The sequence below is a fragment of the Hylobates moloch genome, unplaced genomic scaffold, assembly GCF_009828535.3.
Source record: "Hylobates moloch isolate HMO894 unplaced genomic scaffold, HMol_V3 SCAFFOLD_10, whole genome shotgun sequence".
Lineage (NCBI taxonomy): Eukaryota > Metazoa > Chordata > Mammalia > Primates > Hylobatidae > Hylobates > Hylobates moloch.
The window spans coordinates 101,265,095-101,282,434 of NW_026652285.1; the positions used below are offsets into that span (position 1 = coordinate 101,265,095).

Consider the following 17,340-nt stretch of genomic DNA (forward strand, 5'->3'; position numbering starts at 1 on the left):
TAATGTTTTAAATAAATTTACAGAGGTGTGTACCAATTACCTCAGTATGGTTTGAGAACATTTCCATCACCCTGTGATGCCCACTTGTAGTAAATTCCCCAGTCCCAGGGCAGCATCAAGCTACTCTCTGTGTAGACTTGCCTTTTCTGGGCATTTGCCGTAAATGGAATCATCCAATAGGCGGCCTTTGTGCTGGGCTTCTTCAGGTAGAAGCATGTTTTGGAGGTTCATCCATCCGTGGTATTGGTATGTTTCAGTATTTTATTTCCTTGTTGCTGCACAGTATTCTGCAAATAACCTTTTCCTCTTTTTCTTTCTTTCTTTTTTTTTTTTCTGAGGAGACTCACACTGTCAGCCAGGCTGGAGTGCAGTGGCGTGATGTTGGCTCACTGCAACCTCTGCCTCCTGGGTTCAAGTGATTATCCTGCCTCAGCCTCCCGAGTAGCTGGGACTACAGGTGCCCACCACCATGCCTGGCTAATTTTTGTATTTTTTTTTTTTTTTTTTTTTTTGAGACAGAGTTTTGCTCTTGTTGCCCAGGCTGGAGTGCAATGGCGCAATCTGGGCTCACCACAACCTCCGCCTCCCAGGTTCAAGCGATTCTCCTGCCTCAGCCTCCTGAGTAGCTGGGATTACAGGCATGTGCCACCACCCTGGCTAATTTTGTATTTTTAGTAGAGACAGTGTTTCTCCATGTTGGTGAGGCTGGTCTTGAACTCCCGATCTCAGGTGATCCGCCTGCCTTGGCCTCCCAAAGTGCTGGGATTACAGGCGTGAGCCACCGTGCCTGGCAATTTTTGTATTTTTAGTAGAGGCGGGGTTTCACCATATTGGTCAGGCTGGTCTTGAACTCCTGACCTCATGATCTGCCCACCTCAGCCTCCCAAAGTGCTGGGATTACAGGTGTGAGACACCACACCCGGCCATCTCTCAGGGGTTTCTACAACCGAAACTGTCACTTCTAGTTTGAGATCACAGGGATCCAGGGCTTCCACAGCCTCCACTGAAATGGCAGTTTCCTGAGGGTGGCACCCAGCTGGCTATGTTCACCCTTCATCCCTGATGCCCACACGTGGTCTGGCATGACTGAGGAACTCAAATATTTCCTGAAGTCAACAAATGAACCTCCAACCCAGAAGGCAGCATCACCATGTTTGGGGAAAGAGGCTGTATTAGTCTGTTTTCATGCTGCTGATAAAGACATACCCAAGACTGGGTAATTTATAAAGAAAAAGATGTTAATGGACTCATAGTTCCATGTGGCTGGGGAGGCCTCACGATCATGGTGGAAGGCAAAAGGCATGTCCTACATGGCAGCAGGCAAGAGGGAATGAGAGCCAAGCGGAAGGGGGAACCCCTTATAAAACCATGAGATCTCATGAGACTTATTGACTACCACAGGAACAGTATGGGGGTAACCACCTCCATGATTCAATTACTTCCCACCGGGTCCCTCCCACAACACGTGGGAATTATGGGAGCTATAATTCAAGACAAGATTTGGGTGGGGACACAGTCAAACCATATCGGAGGCCAAGAGAGGGAGAGAGCCTTGTTTCCTAAGGGCTTGCTGGGACTCTGAGCACAGACCAGCGTGGCTGGGGTGCGGTGCAGTTAGACTCTGTACCTCTAATCTCAGGGCCACCTTGCCTGTGAACTCCCTGCCAGAGGAAAGTCCAGAGGTAAAAGGCCAGACCCTGCCCTGGGACAGCTCTGGAAAAGCCTGGGTTTCAGAGCTTGTCTGATAACCTATGGGGCAGTGGGAGGAGGTGGCCAGCAGTTTGGTTCATGAGATGCAGGAGGTTCTGAACCTGGGCCAGGAGGCCGTGGCAAACCGTGCCACTCTGAGCCTTGCCGTCCTCAGCTACAAGCTGGGTGCACTTAGGGCTGCCTTGCAGGGCTGTTGTGAAGGTAACAAGGAGGACACAGCACCTCTCAGGATGCACAGAGCCGGCGTCGAGAACATCACTGGTCAAACCCTCAGCTCAGAGACAGGAGGCAGGCAGCTCGGGCAGCCTCCCCTGGGGCTCCTGGCCATATTCATGCCTGCACCGCCCAGCCCCTGTCCAATAGCTGGGTCTGACTGTGTCACCTCTTCCATCTCATGGGACCCTGAAAGGGCTCCTAGGCACATCTCCCTCAGAAATGAATCCACAGCTACGATTCCACAGGTACGAATCCACAGCCGTGCACAGGTTCACAGCAGCACGACTTTTAACACCCCAAACTTAGAAACACCCAAATGTCCATCAAGACTAGAATGGAGGCCGGGCGCAGTGGCTCACATCTGTAATCCCAGCACCTTGGGAGGCTAAGGTGGGAGGACTATTTGAGGTCAAGAGTTCGAGACCAGCCTGGGCAACACAGCGAGACCCTGTCTCTACAAAAAATAAAAAAAGACTAGAATGGGAAATAAACTGTGGAATGTTCACACCATGGAATACCACCCAGCAACGAGAGGAAGCAAATTTCCACTGGACGCTGCAGCATGGCTAACAACCATAATGTGAGTGAAGAAGCCACATACTCAAAAGGTGCAGACTGTAGGCTTCCGTTGACAGAAATTCCACAATCCAGGTCAGGCTCCGTGGCTCACGCCTGTAATCCCAGCACTTTCGGAGGTCGAGGCGGGCGGATCACGAGGTCAAGAGATCGAGACCATCCTGGCCAACGTGGTGAAACCCTGTCTATTAAAACTACAAAAAATTAGCTGGGCATGGTGGTATGCACCTGTAGTCTCAGCTACTCGGGAGGCCGAGGCATGAGAATTGCTTGAACCTGGGAGGCGGAGGTTGCAGTGAGCTGAGATCACGCCACTGCACTCCAGTCTGGGCGACAGCGCGAGACTCGTCTCAAAAAACAAACAAAACAAAACAAAACAAAAATGAAATTACACAATCCAGCCAAACTGAAGGTATGGTGTCGGAAGTTGGAAGTCACCTGGGGTGATTGGAGAGGCGCCAGGACTCTTAAGTTCCTGGTTCCTGATATGGAGGCTGCTTACACAAGTGTGCTTAGTTTGTGAAACCACATCAAGCTGTATACATTTGATTTCTGAAATTTTCTGTATGAAATATACACATATACATATATATATGTATATATATAATTGTTTTTAAGACGGTCTTGCTTTGTCACCCAGGCTGGAGGGCAGTGGCACGATCTCGGTTCACTGCAACCTCCACCTCCCAGGTTCAAGCAATTCTCCTGCTTCAGCCTCCCGAGTAGCTGGGACTACAGGTGCATGCCACCACACCCAGCTAATTTTTGTATTTTTAGTAGAGATGGAGTTTTGCCATGTTGGCCAGGCTGGTCTGAAACTCCTGACCTCAGGTAATCCGCCTGCCTTGACCTCCCAAAGTGCTGGGATTACAGGAGTAAGCCACTGCACCCAGCCATATATATATATATTTATTTTTTTGAGACAGAGTTTCATTCTTGTTGCCCAGGCTGGCATGATGTCGGCTCACTGCAACCTCCACCTCCAGATTCAAGCAATTCTCCTCCCTCAGCCTCCCAAGTAGCTGTGATTACAGGCGTGTGCCACCACGCCTAGCTAATTTTTGTATTTTTAGTAGAAACGAGGTTTCGCCATGTTGGCCAGGCTGGGCTTGAACTCCTGACCTTGGGTGATCCACTCGCCTCGGCCTCCCAAAGTGCTGGGATTACAACCCAGCCATATTTTTGAGACAGGGTCTTGCTCTGTTGCCCAGGCTGAAGTGTAGCGGCAGGATCACAGCTCACTGTAGCCTTGACCTCCCCAGCTCATGTGATCCTCCCATCTCAGCCTCCCAAGTAACTGGGACCATAGGTGTGCACCACCATGCCTGGCTAATTTTTAAAAATTTGTTTGTAGCGATGAAGTCTTGCTGTATTGCCCAGGGCTTGAACTCCTGGGCTCAAGTGATCCTCCCACCTTGGCCTCTCAAAGTGCTGGGACTACAGGTTTAGTCACTGTGCCTGCCCTGAATGTTCTATTTTAAACAGGAAAACCAAACCAAACCCAACAACAAACCCATCCTTCAGAGCTCCCCTCTGTCCGCACCACTAACAGTGCCCTCAAAGTTTCGGGTGGTCAGGCCCCTGTGGACCTCCCCCGCACCACCTTACCCCTTGTCTCCCTCTTGCCCACTTCATCTAGCCACACTCGGGCCCCAGGACACTGGCTTACACTGTTCTCTCTGCCAGGAAAACGCTCCCTGGGTAACTCCCTCTCATTTCGTAGTTCCTCATCCTCATCCTCCCTCAGGAGGCTCCCTGCACTGACAGGCCTGCATTTCATGGACTGCTCCCGAGGCCTATTTGGGAGAGGCAATGTGGCCCAGATCATGGATGGCTGCCCTGTCCCAGGGAACTATTCTGGGAAGCTTCCGGCCCGCTCCTCACACCTCCTGCTTCTCAGAGGCTAATAATGGCAGTGCCTGAGGAAACCGAGGCCAGCTGACCCCAACGAGCCCAGGCTGGGAGTGCGCACAGCAGGGCTAGGCGTAGTGGGACTTCTGGGCTCTCTGGTGGGTTCTGAGTCGCCATCATCTCTGGCCACACAGGCCAGCTCATGGTCCCCGCTCTACTGGCCTGGCCACTCGCAGACAGAGCCACTCTCAGTGGGATTTCCTGGGTAATTCTCAACTCACCTCGGGGGTGCTCGTGTCACTTATCAGGCACTTGCTCTAGGTCTGGTCTGGACCAGGCTCAGGGTGTACCAGGCCCTGTCTTCATATTGCCCAGGGTTTCTCCGGTGGTGGCTGTAACCACCTGTATCAGAACCCCCGGAGCACATAATGCAGACACCTAGGCTCCAACTCAGACCCACTGGATCAACCCAGGCCCCACTGCAACCCAGGAATCTGTGTTTTCTACAGGCTGATCTCAGCACTCTATGAAGTCTGAGAGCCGCCGCTGACTGGGAGGGATAAGGAACCGATTACAGTCCAGTGAGGTCAGGGCTGAGACAGGACAGGAAATGCAACCCTGAGAGCCCAGTACTGGCCCCTCACTTGGCTGTGGAAACCTGTAAGTCGAGGAGACACCTGAGCCAGATCGGGCCGGGCGAAGTAGGGCAGGAGAGGCGGTTCATCCCATGCAGCAAAACAGCACACGGTGGCCAGGGGCGGTGGCTCACACCTGTAATCCCAGCACTTTGGGAGGCCGAGGTGGTTGGATCATGAGGTCAGGAGATCAAGACCATCCTGACCAACACGGTGAAACCCCGTCTCTACAAAAAATACAAAAATTAGCCAGGCGTGCACATTGCACTCCAGCCTGGGCAACAGAGCAAGACTCTGTCTCAAAAAAAAAAAAAAAAAAAAGATTAGCTGGGCATGGTGGCTCACGCTTGTTTTTTTTTTTTTTTTTTTGAGACGGAGTCTCGCTCTGTCACCCAGGCTGGAGTGCGGTGGCTCAATCTCGGCTCACTGCAAGCTCCGCCTCCCAGGTTCACGCCATTCTCCTGCCTCAGCCTCTCCGAGTAGCTGGGACTACAGGCGCCCGCCACCACGCCCGGCTAATTTTTTGTATTTTTAGTAGAGACGGGGTTTCACCGTGGTCTCGATCTCCTGACCTCGTGATCCGCCCGCCTCGGCCTCCCAAAGTGCTGGGATTACAAGCGTGAGCCACCGCGCCCGGCCTGGCTCACGCTTGTAATCCCAGCATTTTGGGAGCCGAGGCAGGCGGATCACCTGAGGCCAAGAGTTCGAGACCAGCCTGGCCAACATGGTGAGACCCGGTCTCTACTAAAAATGCAAAAATTAGCCGGATGCGGTGGCGCGCGCCTAGACTACTCGGGAGGCTGAGACAAGAGAATCACTTGGACCCAGGAGGCTGAGCGAGATAGTTCCACTGCACTCCAGCCTGGGCCTCAGAGCAAGACCCTGTCTCAAAAAACAAACAGACAAAAACAGCACATGCTAGGGGCAGGAGACAAGAGGCTGAGCCCTCCCAGCCCACCTTACCTGGACTGTAATCCAATCCAGCCAGAGACAGAGTCGGGTAAGAGAGGTGAAAGCGGGTGGGAAGGTGTGGCTGTTCACGCAGGAATGTCTTGGGAAAACTGAGGGGTAGGTGGAAAACCGACTTCGTGTTTGAAATGCTCCCAAGACGCCTCATTAAGTAGCACAGACGTGACTGAATCAATAAATCTTTGTTAAATGAATGAAAAGAGGAAGGAGTCCTTAACTGTAGCTAAGCTTCCACTCTTAAGTATCAGTTAAGCTTCTCTGTTCAGTCCAGCGTTTAGGGCGCCTACTGCGCGCCCCGCCGCACACACTTGACAAAAAGGTCTGTGTGACTTGCCCTTTCGCCGGCCAGTATGGGGCAGAGGGAAATAAGCCCCCTCTGCTCTCTGGTCTCAGTTTACTCGTAACTGAAAGTGGGTCGGTTCAAACCCCTTGGGGCTGAGGTTGCCTCTCCTCTTCGAGCACGCGCTGTCGGATGCGCAGGTCCCCAAGACCGCGGATCGGCACGGGGTACCAGGGAAGCCTTCATTCAGGGCGCAGGTCCCAGCCGAACCAAAGCTCCCACCAAAGTTCAACACGCCCCCAAAGCCAGCACCTGATTGGCCCGCCCTGCCCACAAGCTGAGGCAGCCTCACCTTCTGATTGGCTGTTATGCTCCCTGTTCTGTGCTGGAACCCTCCCCTTCTCTGATTGGCCAGGCGCCTACCTGCGCTCGCCCCGGATTGGACGCCAACTGGGCCGGCTCGTTGGCTCCCAGGGGCCCCACTCTCTGATTCGCCGCTCGGGCCAGCCCCACGGCCTGCACGCTGAATGGCTGCGCCGCTACCTATATTGGCCTCCGATTGGGTGCACGGCGCCTCCCCGGCGTGATAGGTCAGGACCACCGCCCCCCTGGCTCCCCATTGGCTGCTCGAAGAAGCCCGGTCTCCGGGTAAGATGGCAGCGGACGGACAGTGCTCGCTCCCCGCTTCATGGCGGCCGGTGACCCTCACCCACGTCGAATATCCCGCAGGTAAAAGGCGGTCCCGGCTCCAAGGACGCCTTCCCGGGGACGGCCTCTCAGCCCCGGGCGCTCCGGCCTGCGCGAGCCCCCGGAGGGGGCGCCGGGGGACCGGGGTAGGAACTGTCAAATAGTGAGCCATGGAGGGGCTCGGCCGGCGCGCGCGCCGCGCAGGCGCAGTGGTGCGGGGATGAGCTGGGCGAAATTGTGAGGCGCTCGCTCGCGCACTCTGCGGCTGCGCGGCCAAGGGCGCTCCCCCCGGTCCCGGGGCGCCGGTGGGCTGAAATGGGGTGGGGATCTGTGTGAGGCGAGAAAAGATCCCTGGCCTGGACCTTGGCCCTTCTTCCCCGCCCTGCCCTGTCCCAGAGAGGCCGCACTCCTGCTCCAGCGTGCGGGGAGTGTCTTGTTTCCTTCGAACAGTGCTTTGGGCTGCTTGTAAGAGAAAGCTCCTCGTTGCTGGGAGTGTGCAAGCTGAAGCCAGGCTTTTGAGTACTTGTGGTGCCACGCCCTGAGCAGGGCACGATTCCACAACAGAGAGGACCCGATGAGGGGGCGGGCAGCCTCTGGGATCTTGACTTCTGGAGCTTCCCATCAGACACACCTCTCGAAGCGCAGGGCTTTCCAGTTGAGAGGTCCATTAGCGGCGTTCTGGAGGCTGTCTAGTGAGAGTGGCGCAGAGTCTGGGCGTGGGGGTCAGACCCATCTGGGCTCCAGTTGAGGCTGAGGCCTTGTGCAGGTGCCTGCCTCTGCCTAAGTTACTTCATCTCTAAAGTGGGACTGATTACAGTGCTTACCTTCTGGTGATGGTGTGAGCATCAAATAGCAGGAGGCACAAGAAGGGCTGAGCACAGTGCCCGGCATGCAGTAAGCGTTCAGTAAATACCTGCAGTTAATGTTATCCCACCTTCCAGGACCCTCCCTGGGTAAGATGGTTGAGTGCCAGGGAAGGCTGGGGCCCCTCATTGAGCCCTGGTTGCCTGGGAAGGGCCTGCTTATGCTGCTGTCTTGCGAGATGTGAGAACCTGGCTCCGCTGAGGGCACCAGGACTGAATGCCAAAGAACTTTGACCCTGGTGTTCTGGGTTGTACTGGGGGTGGTATGGCCCTGCCAGGTGCTGGGCCTTGCCTGCCTGCCTGTCTACCATTCATCCATCCATTCATTCATTCAGCCAATATCCGCTGAACGCTTCTGAGTGCTAGGCCCTGGGCTAGCTCTGGTTTTAGAATGCTTAACAGGCCTGAAATATCCCTGCATTCCTGCACTATGAAAACCAGCTGCTCTATAAGAGGAAAGCCAAAGTCTGGAGGTGGGGAAAGACTTGCTAAGGCCTCTGCACCTTCACAGCTTCCCCTCCTGGCCTCAGAGTAGCTTCTTGGAGTGCTCGCAATCCAACGAGCGAGAAGGAACCTGGCAGGCAGTTGTGTGCAGCATGATACAGGCTGTGATGGACCTGGCTGAGCCTGGAGCATCTGGTGAGGTCTAGTCCCCTATTAATGCTTCCATGGTTCCGTGCACTTCTCCGTCACACCCCTCTTCACACCATCACTTGCTTACTTCATTCATTCAACAGTTTTTGAGCCCAGTTAAGAGCCAGGCCCTGTGCTGGGCTTGGGGGATAGAGTGGGGTATAAAGAGACCCTGTCTCTACTCCCAGATGCTGTCCTGATATCTACACTAGTGGATCATGAACTGTGTCTGGATGGCAGATTCTCCCGTCAGACCGCAAGCTCTGCACTAGCAGGGACGTATGTGTCTTTTTTTTGCCACTGTGGTGGGTTCTTAGTTGTTCGTTGAGTTCACCCAGAGAGCATCCCAGGTGGGGGGAAACTGTGTGCAAAGGTCCAGAAGTAGGACAGGGCACGGTGCGCTCAGGGAACTCGAGTTTGGTCCTTGGAACTGGAGCAGAGGGTGGGAGGGAAGCAGGGCCAGGACTGTACAGGGCCAGATGAGTTGCGCTGAGGGGGAACTTGTCCTAAGGGCCATGGGAGGCCTGAGGGGGCTTGGATCAGAGAGTAGAGAGGCCAGAGTCCCTGGTAGCATCTTCGGGAAAACCCCAGGGTAGTGCTGGCTCTGGGACAGGCTATGGAGATGGCTAAAGCTTTGGGGGTACCAGTCACTCACTATCTTCAAAGCCCAGTGCTGTGAGGGTGAGCTTCGTAGTGGAGAGGCCCAGGAAAGAGAAGGGACTCACCCACTGTCACCCAGTGGGACTGTGGCAGCACCAGCACTTGAACCCAGGCACTTAGCTGGGCTGCTCTGCTCTCCCAGACCAACTCCAGGCCAGCCTGATCCTGGGTAGGATGGGCTGGGTAGGATCCTGTGTGTGGGTGGGGCCGGGCATGCGTGTGTCTATGTCTTCAGCCCTGGAATCTGGGCTCAGCCCTCTGTGGACACCTTCCCTGCTGCTTGTGTGAGGCTGGTGGCGTGGACCATTTCCCACACTGGGTTCTTTCCACCTCTGCCCCAACATGGAAGTGTCCTGGTTGCCAGGGACCAAGCTGGGTGTCTCACAGGTCCCATCTCATCGAGTCTCATGCAGCTGTAGGAGGTAGGCACTGATCTCCGTGTTCCACAAGTAGGTGAGCTGAGGCTTGAATCCTTGCCTCAGTTCATGCAGCCAGCGATTGCGGGCATAGGAGCTGAACCATGCCCTCAGACCCCAGAGTGGCTACATAGCTGCCTGTCTCAAGTGGTGAGGGTGGCCTTCAGACTCAGCCTCCCCTCCCCTTGGATTCTCAGCTTGAGTGTCCCCATCTCCTAAAAGGGGCCAGTGTTCCTCTGCTGCCTCCATCCCAGGCGTGATGGGAGTGTCAGAAGCTGGTAATCAATAGGTAGGCAGTTTCCTGCCAGAGAAGTGGCACGCAGCTGTTACCGTCGCCCTATTGGGCTTGGTTTCTGTCCGAGTCTTCAGTGTGGACCCAAGTCTGTGTGGTGTCCAGAGAATGTGGGATTTCCCTGGCGGCCCAGGGCTCAGCCAGGGCAGCCCCAGCACAACAGCGTGTGGCTCTCATGTGCCTGCCGGGCTGCCTCCCAGGTCCCAGGCTCCACCTCTGGAGTCACCAGGCCGGGTTCACCTTCCTGCTTTGGCAGGAGGGATTGGTCTAGTGTCTGGACCAGGTCAGAGACTTGGACTTTAGTCCTGGTCCCACCTCCTTCTGGCTGTGTGACCTTGGGCGAGTCACATAGTTGCTCTGGAATTCAGTTTCTTCATCTATAGAATGGGAACAGTCAAGGCACCTGCTTTAAACGCATGCTGTGTGCACTTTAGTACTAAGTAGTAGACAGCGTCATGTATGGCTGTGACTGAGTTGGCATGATCGGCTGGTAAACAGGTGTCCGTGGCTGCCTGGCCTCCATTCTCCAGGCCCTGCCGGGACCTCCTTTCTGGCTCAGGCCTTACTTGTAGGGGGCTGGTCCCTCTTCTGATGCCTGTGCCCTGTCCTGATTCTGTTCTCTGTCTTGCCAGGTGATCTCTCAGGCCACCTCCTTGCCTACCTGAGCCTCAGCCCTGTATTTGTCATCGTCGGTTTCGTGACCCTCATCATATTTAAGCGGGAGCTGCACACGGTGAGTCTGTCCTGCCCACACCCTCCCCACCCCACCCCCAGTGCCCCCACCCTGCTTTGGGAAGCCTGTCTGCCCCTCAGTCCAGGGTTTGCCTTCTCATCCCTGCGTCCACCTGTCTTCAGGTGCGTGGAGCCTCCTGGCTGGTTCTAGGTTACTCACCTGTTGGGCTGGGAGGTTCAGTCAGAGGCCATGGTCTTTGGGACTAGGTAGCAGCCAACAGGTGCACAGAGGCCCAGCTGACCATACGTCTTCCCCAGCAGATCTCCTTCCTTGGGGGCCTGGCACTGAATGAGGGGGTCAACTGGCTGATCAAAAACGTCATCCAGGAGCCACGGCCCTGTGGAGGTAGGGCCTCGGCTGCGAGGGCCTGAGGTTCCCCCAGGTTGGGGCATTACTGGGAGGTCTGCATCCTCCCGTGATGCCCTGGTCTCCTCTCTCTCCCAGGCCCCCACACAGCAGTGGGCACCAAGTACGGGATGCCCTCCAGCCATTCCCAGTTTATGTGGTTCTTCTCCGTCTATTCCTTCCTTTTCCTGTATTTAAGGTGAGTTTCTACCCCGGTCCGGATGGCCCTGAACTGGCTCAGGCCGAGTTCTGCTAGGGACTCACTGCTAGCCCTTCGGATGCCCCTGGGGTGGGAGGGGCTGCAGCGGAGGCAGAAGGTACTCAGGGACCATTTGGATGGGGCCAGGGACTGTTTGGGAGGCCTGGGCTGGGCTGTGGGCTGAGGTCATCTGGTGGGCCTGTTTTCCCAGAATGCACCAAACAAACAATGCCAGGTTCCTGGACTTGCTGTGGAGGCACGTGCTCTCCCTGGGACTCCTCGCTGTGGCCTTCCTAGTCTCCTACAGCAGGTATGGAGGAGGGAGAGCCCCTGCCTGCACCCTGCCCATGTGGTGTCCTGCGGGTTCCTGGTCCCTGTGGGACCCCACCATGGATCCTAGTCCCAGAACCTGTAGGGCAGGACTGGAAAAGGGGTCCCAGACCTCTAGTTTTAAAAGGACAGGGCTCCAGCTGCCCCTTCTAGCCCAGTCCCCACTGAGCCCAAGATTCTGGGACCAACTCCACGTATCAGCCATCTCTTCGCAGTGTTCCAGAGGAGCCCACTGTAGACAAATTCAGAGGTCAAGGGCTAGACGGGAGGCAGGCAGATCCCAGCTGACCCTTCACTGCTACAGATGGGAGAGCTGTGTTTGGGGTCCAGCGCCCTCCCTTTTGGAAGTGGATCTGAGGCTGTGCCCCGTGGAGTCACTGTCCCGTGTGTCTCCACATGTGCGGGCACAGGTCCCTGGGAAGCTGGCACATGGGCAGTGGGGATTGTGCGGGCCTGTGTCTGACTGGCTCTCACATACTTCGCTTCTGGCCTTGGCCCAGGGTCTACCTGCTGTACCACACCTGGAGCCAGGTGCTCTATGGAGGCATCGCTGGAGGCCTCATGGCCATCGCCTGGTTCATCTTCACCCAGGAGGTCCTCACCCCGCTGTTCCCCAGGATAGCAGCCTGGTAACTGCCTCCTGCCTTCCTGGGCACTGTGGACCCTGTCCCCTCCTGTGGGTGGGGCCATCAGTGGGCGGACCTAGGAGTCTTGACCCCAGCCCCTGTCTCCCTGGGAAGGCCCCAGTGCCCCAGGGTTTGTGGCAGAGACACAGGGGGTTTCCTCAGGCCCGGAAGCCAGAGTGCCATCCTCTGTCCTCGCCTAGGTTCTCAGGGACTTAGAAGCCTGAGTCCTGCTGGGCTGTGTGTGCTGTGGGACAGTGCCCCTGCCTGAGGTGACACAGGTGACATAGCTGGGTCTCTCAGTGGCTCTGGGGTCTCAGGCCAGGCAAAGACTCTAGGCAGTTGGGGTGGGTGCCGTGCCAGCCCCGGGCAATGATGGGGATGTCTGGCGTGGTAACAGACTCATGCCCTGATGTGGCCCTGGCTCTCTGATGTCTGTCTCTCCAGGCCTGTCTCTGAGTTCTTCCTAATCCGAGACACAAGCCTCATTCCCAATGTACTCTGGTTTGAGTACACGGTAACCCGGGCAGAAGCCAGGTGAGTTCAGGGGACAGCAGTGCTCACTGGGCCAACCACAGGCAGCCTCTGCCTCCATGTTTGGAGGGCTCTCCGGGAGCCTCGCGCCTGCCTAAGCACTTTTCTCGCATTAACTCATTGAATCCTGCTGTGACCCCCATTTTGCAGATGATGAAACTGAAGCTTGGAGAAGAGAAGTCACTTGCTTGAGATCTTGCAGCTAGTGGGTGGGGGAGCAGGGTGGTGAACCCAGGCTGTCTGGCCCAGAGCCCATGCTTTTAACCTCTGCAGCCCAGAACCAGAGAGCTGGGCAGCTCAGGTTCTCAGGGCTCCTGTGTGTGGACATCCCTAGGGATTAGTCCAGATGCTTTCTTAGACCTGGGTAAACTGAGGCACATTAAGTTAGGAGGCCAGCCTGTAGTTGTGCAGCAAGTCAGGACAGAGCTGAGCTTTGGAGACTCCTGACTCATGCTGTTTCACTTACCCCAAATCCTGGGTGGGGTTCCTAGGGGAGTGGGAAGGCTGGCTTTTCTTTTCTTTTTTTTTTTTTTTTTTGAGATCAAGTCTCACTCTGTTGCCCAGGCTGGAGTGCAGTGGCGCGATCTCGGCTCCCTGCAACCTCTGCCTCCTGGGTTCACACCATTCTCCTGCCTCAGCCTCCCGAGTAGCTGGGACTACAGGCGCCCGCCACCACGCCTGGCTAATTTTTTGTATTTTTTAGTAGAGACGGGGTTTCACCGTGTTAGCCAGGATGGTCTCAATCTCCTGACTTCGTGATCCACCCGCCTCGGCCTCCCAAAGTGCTGGGATTACAGGCGTGAGCCACCGCGCCTGGCCCTTCTCTGGTTTCAGAGGGGAGCTGAGGCTCCAGAGGAAGTCTGGGAGGTTTCTAGGCAGGCTGAGAGGGACTGTGGGGCGGGGTAGGGTGGGGCGTCCTAGCAGCCAGGAAACGTGTTTAGTGCATCAAGGTCCAAATTATCCTAACGAGCTTAAGAGCAAAGCCGGGGATCCATGAGGAAAGGGGATTGGAGGGGGTTAGGGCAGGCAATCCCATTAGAGGCAGAAAGGCCGCAGCTGGCCCCGCTGATCTCTCACGGGCCTGCCCCGCCTCACCCTGCCCTGCCGTGCCTGGCCGGCCTCCACCTGCCTTCATTTACCAGAATCTCAGGGCACACCTGTTCTGTGCCAGGCTGTGTGCTGGGGGCAAGCACAGTGACAGCCATGGTCCCCTGCTCACGGTGCTCATGGCAGGCAGGGAAGAGCTGCGACGCACCTGCCTATGTGATCAGTGCTGTGGCCTGACAGCTTGTGTCGGGAGCCTATGTGGGGACGTGGGAGCTGGGAGGAGGGGTGGGGAGGTGGGGGGATGGGGAGGTGGGGGGATGGGGGGATGGGGAGGGTAGGGGGCCGGGGAGGGTGTAGGGGGGTTGGGAATGTTCTCAGCAGAGGGAAGGGCATGCACAACTCCTGAGGCTGACGAAGCTTGGTGACTGCACCAGACGGAGGCTGCCGGGGCTGGAGCCCAGGGAGCAAGGGGTGTGTTGTGGGACGAGGCTGGGGCCAGATCACACAGGACCAGTCAGGTTTCTAGATTTTAACTGGGACCCTAGACAAACCCCATTCTCCTCCACTGAGTCTCTGTCAGCCCCTCTAGAAAATGGGGGTGATTGGCCCTGGTTCCCTCAGGTTCCTGGGCCCACCCTGGATATAGCCACACCCCAAACTGGGTGCTCAAATCCCCTCAGTAACCTCCATCAGTGGTTCTCCTGCTTTCACTTGCATACCTCCCAGATGGGGAGCTCACTACGTTTCTGTACTTCTGTTTTGATCACTTCTGTTTTGATCTGTTTTGATAACTGAGCCCACTTGTGCTGGCTCGTCTATAAAGGGAAACTCCCCATAACTAATTGGAACCCAGCCAAGTCCCTCTTGCCTCTGTCGTCTCATCCTGGTCCCTACCCCTGCCCCAATCCCCTGGCTCCACTTCCTGGATTGCAGAGCTGAGATAACAGGTACAGGCCTCGCCGGGGAGATCAGCCCTCTCTAGGTGCCATTCCCAGGGCAGGCGCTCTGATGGGCCCAGTTCAAGTCAATCGCTGGCTACTGGGCGTGGGCATTTGCCTACTTAGTTGGGACTACGGGTGGGGTGGGGACAGCTGTAGGTCACTGAACACCAGGTGTCCCCACATCTGACCCCCATCCCATTTTGCAGGAACAGACAACGCAAGCTGGGGACGAAACTGCAGTGACCAGTGGGTGTGGCTGGGTCCAGCCTCCAGATCTGGCCCACACGATGCCTTGCAGGATGGACAGGATGACAGACAGGGACGAAGCAGAGACCTCTACAGACCCAAGTCACCAAGTGGAGCCTTTTTTTTTCTTATTTTAATTTTAATGAACAAGGTGGACCAAAGGGCTGAACCAGCCCCTCAACCAGGACCCTGGGGGGCCTGCTGCCTGGGGGCCGTGGCCAGAGACCCTCGCTGTGCTGCTGCCAGCCACCGGCTGGGCAGGAAGTGCCCTCGGCGTGGGCACCTGGGTGTGAGTTGGAGGAGGAGGGCTTGCGCCTCTGGTCTCGGGGCCAGGAATTCCAGGTGGCGTGAGTAGTACACACTATTTATTTTTTGGTTTTATCAGAGGCAGGCAGGATTTTGGAGCTGGAAGAACCTGTTCTCCGGTGGCTGCCCTGTGAACAGAGGGCTCCCGGTCAGCTTCCCAGGCCCTTTGCCCTATGCCCAGAGGGCAGACTGCCTCTCCCTGGGCCGGGGTGGCCTGGGTGCCGGGAGGAGGGGAGCATACCCCATACCCTCCCTGCCACCGTTGCCATTCCAGAACCTCGGTCAGTGTTTCCCTGTCTGGGGGCAGGGCCCAGAGCGAGCACGCGTCTGGCGGCTGCTGTCATTGTGTTCTACCCCGTATTGACCCAACACCACAAGGGCTTTCTCTGGTCCCCTGTCCCTAAGACAGTAATCCCTTTCTGACAAAGGAGCCTGCACATGTGGGTGAGCAGACCCAAGCTGTTTACAGCTCTTTCTTGTCCTGTCATCCAGTAGCAGTTAGTCTTCATCCCCACGAGAACAAAATGGGAAGGAGCTGCGAGGAGAGGAGTGAGGCAGCGGGCGCCCGAAGTCCCTCGTCCTTCCCTCTGTGTGCTCTGAATATGTCCTTGTCCTTCCCAACCCATCTCTGACCAGCTGGGAACCTGCTTGGGGTCCCCCTCAAACCTGTGTCTGGGGTGTGGGCTCACAGATCCCTACCAGCCCGGTTCGTGGGAAGGCTCTTCCTAAAGGGACCCCCATCTCTAAGTCACTCTGAAAGGGAGTTGTGGAGAGGATACGCCTCCAGACTCTCAGAAGTTTTGAGGACTGAACTGGGTCACTCGGGATCTGTGTTCGAATCCTCCCCACCCCTTTCTTTGTGGAGGTTCCTAACCTGCTGCTGAAGCACAATATTTTGGTGCTTTCTTTTCTCATTTGTTAAAGGCAGTGTCCAAAAGCCATTCCAGATGCCAGGACCAGGGGCTTATTTCTAGGGAAGGTAGGTCGGTTTCCACATTTCCCTCCCGTTATTTTTATTTTTTACTTTTTGCCTGAGACAAGCCGAGTATGAGGTGGTTTGATTTAAGAAAAATCAATGAAATTGTTTACTATTGTTTTAAAATAAAACCGTAAACTCTGGCGGCTTGAGCACTTGCTGACTGAGCTCAGGAGAGGAGATTGGGGCAGCTGTGGGGACACATGACCCTTAGGGGCAAGGATACAGTGAAGACCATAAAACCAGAAGTGATCTAGTCCCTTCTAGGCTACAGCAGGGGTCTGAATGACCTCTGCGGCATTTCCCGTCAGGGTCTGCCCAGCTTCTGATTACATCCCTCCAGGGGACCTCACTGAGGGCCAGCATACCAAACTTGGACACTCTCAGCCTTAGGAAGTTTTCCTCTTTTCCCTCTCAGTCTCCCTCCCTGTGTGGCGCTGGCCCTGCTCTCACTGAGCCTCGTTCCTCTGGGACAGCCTTGAGGATTCAGGGGCAGCCAGTGTGCCCTTCAGAATGTGCCAGGATAAACATCTCCACTTGGTCTGACACAGTGGCTCACGCCTGTAACCCCAGCACTTTGGGAGGCCGAGACGGGCAGATCCCGAGGTCAGGAGATTGAGATCATCCTGGCTAACACGGTGAAACCCCCGTCTCTACTAAACAAAATACAAAAAATTAGCCGGGTGTGGTGGCGGGCGCCTGTAGTCCCAGCTACTTGGGAGGCTGAGGCAGGAGAATGGCAAGAACCCGGGAGGCGGAGCTTGCAGTGAGCCAAGATTGTGCCACTGCACTCCAGCCTGGGTGACAGCGAGACTCTGTCTCAGAAAAAAAAAAAAGTTCATGCCCGCTGGATGTACAGACTTTCCGGATCTACATAAAAGCCACACGTCGGCCGGGCGCGGTGGCTCACGCTTGTAATCCCAGCACTTTGGGAGGCCGAGGCGGGCGTATCATGAGGTCAGGAGATTGAGACCACGGTGAAACCCCGTCTCTACTAAAAAATACAAAAAAAATTAGCCGGGCGTGGTGGCGGGCTCCTGTAGTCTCAGCTACTCGGAGAGGCAGAGGCAGGAGAATGGCGTGAACCCGGGAGGCGGAGCTTGCAGCCGAGGTTGCGCCACTGCACTCCAGCCTCGGCAACAGAGCAAGACTCTGTTTCAAAAAAAAAAAAAAAAAGTAAATAAAGCCACACGTCTATTTCTCTTGAATTCATTAATCTTATTAGGCTGGGCGTGGTGACTCACACCTGTAATCCCAGCACTTTGGGAGGCT

At 55.9% G+C, this 17,340-nt stretch overlaps 1 protein-coding gene across 3 annotated transcripts; it reads left to right on the forward strand.

The window, feature by feature from the left end:
- The first annotated feature begins 6,797 nt into the window (after nt 1–6,797).
- On the forward strand, nt 6,798–16,213 carry DOLPP1 (dolichyldiphosphatase 1). Of its 3 annotated transcripts, XM_032165364.2 has the most exons (8): nt 6,798–6,966; nt 10,421–10,521; nt 10,782–10,866; nt 10,966–11,065; nt 11,277–11,375; nt 11,896–12,024; nt 12,466–12,555; nt 14,747–16,213. In XM_032165364.2, the coding sequence occupies exons 1-8, from the start codon at nt 6,891–6,893 to the stop codon at nt 14,781–14,783; spliced, it is 717 nt and encodes a 238-aa protein (XP_032021255.1). In that variant the 5' UTR covers nt 6,798–6,890; the 3' UTR covers nt 14,784–16,213. The 3 variants fall into 3 exon arrangements, with proteins under 3 accessions (XP_032021255.1, XP_058301777.1, XP_032021256.1); XM_058445794.1 differs by lacking the exon at nt 11,896–12,024; XM_032165365.2 differs by lacking the exon at nt 12,466–12,555 and having other exon boundaries at nt 14,747–16,205.
- Nucleotides 16,214–17,340: the final 1,127 nt, after the last annotated feature.